The sequence below is a fragment of the Salmo salar genome, chromosome ssa13 (assembly GCF_905237065.1).
Source record: "Salmo salar chromosome ssa13, Ssal_v3.1, whole genome shotgun sequence".
Lineage (NCBI taxonomy): Eukaryota > Metazoa > Chordata > Actinopteri > Salmoniformes > Salmonidae > Salmo > Salmo salar.
This window is the reverse complement of record NC_059454.1, coordinates 85969272-85976311: the sequence shown is the minus strand read 5'-3', so window position 1 is coordinate 85976311 and position 7040 is coordinate 85969272. Positions and strand designations below refer to the sequence as shown.

Below are 7040 nucleotides of genomic sequence, written 5' to 3'. Positions count from 1 at the left end.
TGTGTATGTCCATTACATGAAATCCAAATAAAAATCTATTTAAATTACAGGTTGTAATAAAACAAAATAGGAAAAACACCAAGGGGATGAATACTTTTGCAAGGCACTGTATGTTATCATGCAACTCGATGGAGTCTTGGACAGAAGTTTGGGTCAGTCAAAGGCAAGCAACTCTACCTGGCAAAGGGCCATCAATAGTTCCAAACAAAGCAGCACCTTCACCTGCAGTTTAGTTTATTAGGATCCATATTAGCTACTGCACGTGCAGCAGCTACTCTTCCTGGGATCCACATAAAACATAGAAATACACATTATAGAACAGTTGTGACAAAATAATACAAATTGGAATTCATCTCATGTAAGTGTGCATTCCTGTTAAATCCATAACAACCACTTTTCCTGATGTGGTTTCCATATATAGTGCAATAGTACTTCAAGCATCAATACTTAATTCAAGCACATTTTATTTCTCAGCTGAATTGACAAATTCAAATTCAAAATAACATTACTGTATGTCACTGCTCCACATTTAATTCTAAATCAACATAACAATTTTCTTACAGTATATAAAACATAGCCAAAATGCTTCATAATACATTTCAAAGGGGCCATAGAGTGCAAATCTCTATGTACATTTGAGTTAAAAACTATGTACAACTGTCCTGCTTCTCTCACATCCCATATCCCTCTATTTGAACTGGTTATCGATGAGGGTGCCTTTCATCTTGGTTGTCTTTGCCTCCAGTTCAGCCTGTTGATAGAAATACTTTTTTATTTGTATATTAAAAAAGGCCCAGTGCAGTCAAAATTATATTTTCCCTGTGTTTTGAATCATATTGTACAACAGCTAATGAAACTAACACTGTAAAAACTCTCAAATTTAATCAGTGTTATTTCCTAATAATACAATCTACACAGGACCTTCTAATCTGCAGGTTTTGCATGGGTGGAGTTTTGGCTTGGCTGGTGACATCACCAGGCGCTATACCTTTTATTATAAACTGGGCGGTTTGAGCTCTGAATGCTGATTGGCCGTGGTATATTACAGGTATAACAAAACATTTATTTTCAATGCTCTAATTACGTTGGTAATCAATTAATAAAAGCAATAAGGCACCTCCGGGGTTTGTGATATATGGCCAATATACCACGGCTAATGGCGGTATACAGGCACTCTGCATTGCGCCGTGCTTAAGAACAGCCCTTAGCTGTGGTATATTGGCCATATACCACACCCCCTCGGGTCTTAGTGCTTAAATAAACCATTAACAAAGAAAGTTCAGAATCTCTGCCTAGCTATGTTTATTTTTTACAATTTTAATGGAAAACTATAACAGTAGGGTACAAAAATGTTACCCAGAAATGATTCGATGGTTGCATTGTGCCTGTAGGGCCTTTGAAAGGAACACAATGTTTTAGCAATTAATTGGATTTCTTTGTTTTTTTGAAGGACACTGCTTAGAAAAGGTTAGAATGGCTTTGTATTGCTTTTTACCTTATCATAATCCAAAAAACATCCATTGACAGGACGTGAAGAAGATTTGTATGGGTAATGTTTCTGCTATTGTTGTCAACTTTGAATAAGAACCAAATCGTGATACAGGAAGTTGCGCGCACACACACCAGGCTAGTTGGGTTAAAAAAAGCTGATTTGCAGCGTTCTAAAAAGTATATTTTATTTGTGGATTTCTATTCCTTTGCTACTGCTGCATTCAGAAAGTATTCAGACCCCTTCACTTTTTCCACTTTGTTTCATTACAGCCCTAACCAAAAATGGACAACAAAATAATGTTCCCCTCAATCTACACACACTACCCCATAATGACAAAGCAAAAACTGATTCAGAAATGTTTGCAAATGTATAATATATCAAAACGTAAATATCACATTTACATAAGTATTCAGATCCTTTACTCAGTACTTTGTTGAAGGGCCTTAGGCAGCGATTCCAGCCTTCAGTCTTCTTGGGTATGACGTGATAAGCTTGGCACATCTGTATTTGGGGAGTTTCTCCCATTCTTCTCAAGCTCTGTCAGGTTGGATGGGGAGTATCGCTGCACAGCTATTTTCAGGTCTCTCCAGAGATGTTCCATCGGGTTCAAGTCCGGGCTCTGGCTGGGCCGCTCAAGGACATTCAGAGACTTATCCCGAAGCCACTCCTGCATTGTCTTGACTGTGTGCTTAGGATTGTTGTCCTGTTGGAAGGTGAATCGTCACCCCAGTCTGAAGTCCTGAGTGCTCTGGAGCAGGTTTTCATCAAGGATCTCTCTGTACTTTGCTCCATTCATCTTTCCCTCAATCCTGACTAGTCTCCCAGTCCCTGCCGCTGATGTTGCCACCACCATGCTCCACCGTAGGGATGGTGCCAGGTTTCCTCCAGACGTGACGCTTGGCATTCAGGTCAAAGAGCTCAATATTGGTTACATCAGACCAGAGAATCTAGTTTCTCATGGTCTGAGAGTCCTTCAGGTGCCTTTTGGCAAACTCCAAGCAGGCTGTCATGTGCCTTTTACTGAGGAGTGGCTTCTGTCTGGCCACTCTACCATAAAGGCCTTCTTGGTGGAGTGCTGCAGAGTTGGTTGTCCTTCTGGAAGGTTCTCCCATCTCCACAGAGAAACTCTGGAGCTCTGTCAGAGTTATCATCGGGTTCTTGTTCACCTTCCTGACCAAGGACCTTCTCCCCCGATTGCTCAGTTTGGCCGGGCGGCGAGCTCTAGGAAGAGTCATGGTGGTTCCAAACTTCTTCCATTTAAGAATGATGGAGGCCACTGTGTTCCTGGGGACCTTAAATGCTGCAGACATTTTTTGGTACCCTTTCCCAGATCTGTGACTCGATGCAATCCTGTCTCGGAGCTCTACGGACAATTCCTTTGACCTCACGGCTTGTTTTTTTCTCTGACATGCACTGTCCAATGTGGGACCTTATATAGACCTCACGTCACCCCGCTCCTCCGCTCTCTCCACTGGCTTCCAGTTGAAGCTCGCATCCGCTACAAGACCATGGTGATTGCCTACGGAGCTGTGAAGGGAACGGCACCTCCATACCTTCAGGCTCTGATCAGGCCCTACACCCAAACAAGGGCACTGCGTTCATCCACCTCTGGCCTACCCCTACCTCTAGCACAGTTCCCACTCAGCCCAGTCAAAACTGTTCGCTGCTCTGGCACCCCAATGGTGGAACAAGCTCCCTCACGACGCCAGGACAGCGGAGTCAATCACCACCTTCCGGAGACACCTGAAACCCCACCTCTTTAAGGAATACCTAGGATAGGATAAGGTAATCTTTCTAACCCCCCCCCCCCTTAAAAGATTTAGATGCACTATTGTAAAGTGGTTGTTCCACTGGATATCATAAGGTGAATGCACCAATTTGTAAGTCGCTCTGGATAAGAGCGTCTGCTAAATGACTTAAATGTAAATGTATAGACAGGTGTGTGCCTTTCCAAATCATGTCCAATCAATTGAATTTACCACATGTGGACTCCAATCAAGGATGATCAATGGAAACAGGATGCACCTGAGCTTTTTCGAGTCTCGTAGTAAACGGTCTGAATACTTATGCAAGTTTTTTTTTAACAAACCTGTTTTCACTTTGTCATTATGGGGTGCAGATTGATTAGTAACAGTTTTTATTTATAATCCATTTAGAATAAGGCTGTAACGTAACATAATGTAGAAAAAGTCAAGGGGTCTGAATAGTTTCCGAGTGCACTGTATATAATTGATATTTGGCACTAGTTGCAGGTTGAAATGTTACATGTATACCTTAAGTGTATGACCAATACATAACAGTTGTATGGTTGTGTACACTGGGTAACTGAGTCAGAAATCCTATTAAGATCACACTAGGATCAGGATAAAGCTCAAAACACTTGACAGGAATGGAATTGGAATCCTCACCAGCTCTTGTAGTCTCTTCTTGCTCATCCCCTTCCTTTCCAACTGCTTCTCAATCACTTTAGCATTCTGGGCATATGAGTCAGCAATTTCTCTCTGAAGAAGATGAAACAAACAATAATATGTATTGTATAATCATCTCTACAGTTTCTGAGCACATGTTCATCCAGCCAGCAACATCATTTTAGGGTTGGGAAAATGACTTGCATATAATCTTCAGGTTTAAGATTAGGCTTCGGGCTGAAGATTTAATTAAACAATTCAAAATGTAATCTTTAACACACACACACGAAACACCATAACTGCAAACCTACCGCCTCAATTTCCTCTTCCTCCTCATCAACGGTAGACACGGTGACAGAGCTGAATTTCCCCATGTCTTTGGTCCTTTTTGTCATCATTACCTGGTATAAGGATGAATAAAAAAACGCTAAACTCAAGGAAAGGAACATTTGTATTCGATTTTTCCTCATTGAAGTTGGGCTATCAATGAAGCGTGGGAACATAAATGGGATTTCATGTCCTCTTTGTCTGCTCAGAAATACTGACTGACAGCACAATGGACAAATTTAACACACTAAGCCTTGACACTTTTCGGACCAATCATGTAATAAAAAAGAAATTACTGGGCCTCCCGAGTAGCGCAGCAATCTAAGGCACTGCATTGCAGTGCTAGAAGCGTTACTACAGACCCGGGTTCATTCCCAACCGGCCGTCGCCTGGGAGTCCCATAGGACGGCCCACAATTGGCCCAGTGTCGTCCGGGTTAGGGTAGGGCTTGGCTGGGGGTGCTTTACTTGGCATGTGGCGCACTAGCGACTCCTTGTGGCGGGTCGGGTGCCTGCAGGCTGACCCTTTCCTCCTACACATTCGTGCGGCTGGCTTCCGGGTTAAGCTGGTGGGTGTTAAGGAGCGCGGTTAGGCGGGTCATGTTTCGGAGGACGCATGACTCCACCTTCGCTTCTCCGGAATCCGTTGGGGAGTTGCAGCAATGAGACAAGATCGAAATTGGGAAGAAACTGTTTAATGAATGCAAATTATTAGTGTAACTACAAAACTGAAAATCTGAGGAAACGTGTCACATACCCTGACTTTTTTAGGAGCCTCTGGCTTTTGACTGTAGACACTGGTATTCCCAATCCCAAGACCAAACTTAACGACAGCTCCATCAACGATGAATGTAACTGGAGTATTCTTCATTTGGTGTTGATAGAAAAGAAGTAGGCCACACCTGTTCAGAAAGACAAAGAACAAAAGAAGACAGGTCAGCCAGTCCATTTTGAAATGTAACATTTGTACTCTTTTCTGTTCACTTGAGTTTACTTTTACATTTTCTTACAATTTTTTGTGTTATATTTATAATTGTGGCTGAGAACTGAGGAGTGGTTCTCAGAGGCTTTGGATGAGGACCAAAGAAGAGAAGAAATAAGTTACATAAAATGTAACTAAACAATAGTTATAAATAATATTACAGCGTATAACAATTATATTAGTCTCAAAGTTGATTAAGAGTTGGCTATTTGGCCTACAGTTCAACTGTGAAACCTAAAAATCACTCATATTTAAATTACACTGTAAAAATCAAACTTACTTTCCACATTTCTTGCGATACTGCCTTTCAATTCCCTCTGCCCTGTGATGAAAAAAACAATACCAATCTGCATACGTTTCATATTTTGGGCATTTTTTCAGTAACACATTTACCAACTGAAATTGAGTAGCCAAATACCACAAAGCAATTTTCACATTTGAGATCAAACTGATGAATAATGATACAGATGGGTGGTGTGGAAGGCTCATCAGCATGATATTTAGATAGTAGACCAAGATGAGCAGTGAACTTTTCAGTACCTTTTTATGTAAACATTCTCATCGTCTTCTACATTACAGAACTTATGTGCATGTTTGGCAGCATCTATTACTCTTGCTTTGTCTCGTGGCCGCATCGGTAGTTTCTCCAGTTGACAGTCTGTAAAATCAAGGGGAAATAACATGATGGCATGTCAGTTTCGTGTCCTAATACAACATTTGACAAGTCTGCAAAAACGGGCTGTACTTTCTCTAAGGTAGCTCAAGATTGTGAAACCATAAGCTGAACTATGGTAAGACAATATAAAAAGGCTGAAACAACATTCTTATTCACCTCCACTTTATAGCTGGGCAATAGGCATCCTAAATAACCCGACACATTGTCTGCTTATTCAATACTCACGGGAAATAACATTACACCCTGTAAACAGCGCGTGATGCTGATGGTTTGAGGTCAACGAAAATAGATGCACTAAAGGCTGTGGTGTGATGAAATATTTGAAAGCTTTCTCCTGTCTAGGTAATTGACTGTGAAAATCCGCAATGTAACTTCCCTGCCTCTTATCAGCCTGCGTAACACATTGGCCGAGGTAGCTACTGTTAGCTAGTGCTAAACTAATATTTGTGGTGGTGGTAGCAGATAAGTTAGCTAGCTAACTACCTACCTAGGGCCACGACTACCCGGAAAACTAGTTAGCGCTCTCTATGACATGTTATTCTTGATTAACTACCTAGCTATAGATCAAATACAGAACTTTCGAAACACATTTTGAATACTAGAGCTAGCCAACGTTTGCTAACTACCATGGCTAGCCAGCTAACTAGTTAGCTACTCACCGAGAACCAACACCATTTGCCCACACAGACAATAATAAACATGAAGAGGCTTTTCGCCGTCATCGTATTCCTCTCGATCTCGGGTGTCTGAACAAACAACACTTCGTGAGACGACTTTCGGCATTGTTCCTAAAGTTAGCTACTTCAAATTGGGCAAACGGGGTAGGCAAAAATTCAATAGACAAAAAACGTTTGCTTTATGTAACTACGTTAGCATACTGCTAGCTTGTCGATTAATGATTACGTAGTCATTAGTACGTCATATAAAGGCGTGTATAAAACGTTTCTTGTCCAGCATTCCCGATAGGTGGCGGTGTTGAAGTATCGCTTTGGTACAATTTTCACAAGTATGTGGTACATTTTCACAACTTTTAGTATAAAACTCCAAACTGGTCACACTTGTAACGCAGCCAGTCTTTCATTCAAAATCTATCATTCGGATTGTAAACACCTCTCAACACAACAATTGATTCAACATAAGTTTATTGTGAAATGTA

The 7040-nt window shown here is 41.2% G+C and overlaps 1 protein-coding gene across 1 annotated transcript; it reads right to left on the bottom strand.

Moving 5' to 3' along the window:
* Positions 1-447: 447 nt before the first annotated feature.
* Positions 448-6817, bottom strand: steep1 (STING1 ER exit protein 1). Its single transcript, XM_014137510.2, has 7 exons — positions 6544-6817; positions 5749-5866; positions 5489-5530; positions 4984-5128; positions 4212-4301; positions 3901-3993; positions 448-751 (listed from the first exon to the last, which is right to left on the bottom strand). The coding sequence occupies exons 1-7, from the start codon at positions 6665-6667 to the stop codon at positions 689-691; spliced, it is 675 nt and encodes a 224-aa protein (XP_013992985.1). The 5' UTR covers positions 6668-6817; the 3' UTR covers positions 448-688.
* Positions 6818-7040: the final 223 nt, after the last annotated feature.

Bases quoted from the DNA above. Each gene is read 5' to 3' on its own strand.
- steep1 (XM_014137510.2), bottom strand. From the start codon at position 6,667: ATGCCGAAAGTCGTCTCACGAAGTGTTGTTTGTTCAGACACCCGAGAT. The intron at 5,867-6,543 runs GTGAGTAGCTAA...TTGATTTTACAG, and splicing joins GCAAATGGTGTTGGTTCTCG to ACTGTCAACTGGAGAAACTA. The intron at 4,302-4,983 runs GTATGTGACACG...TCCTTATACCAG, and splicing joins AGGCTCCTAAAAAAGTCAGG to GTAATGATGACAAAAAGGAC.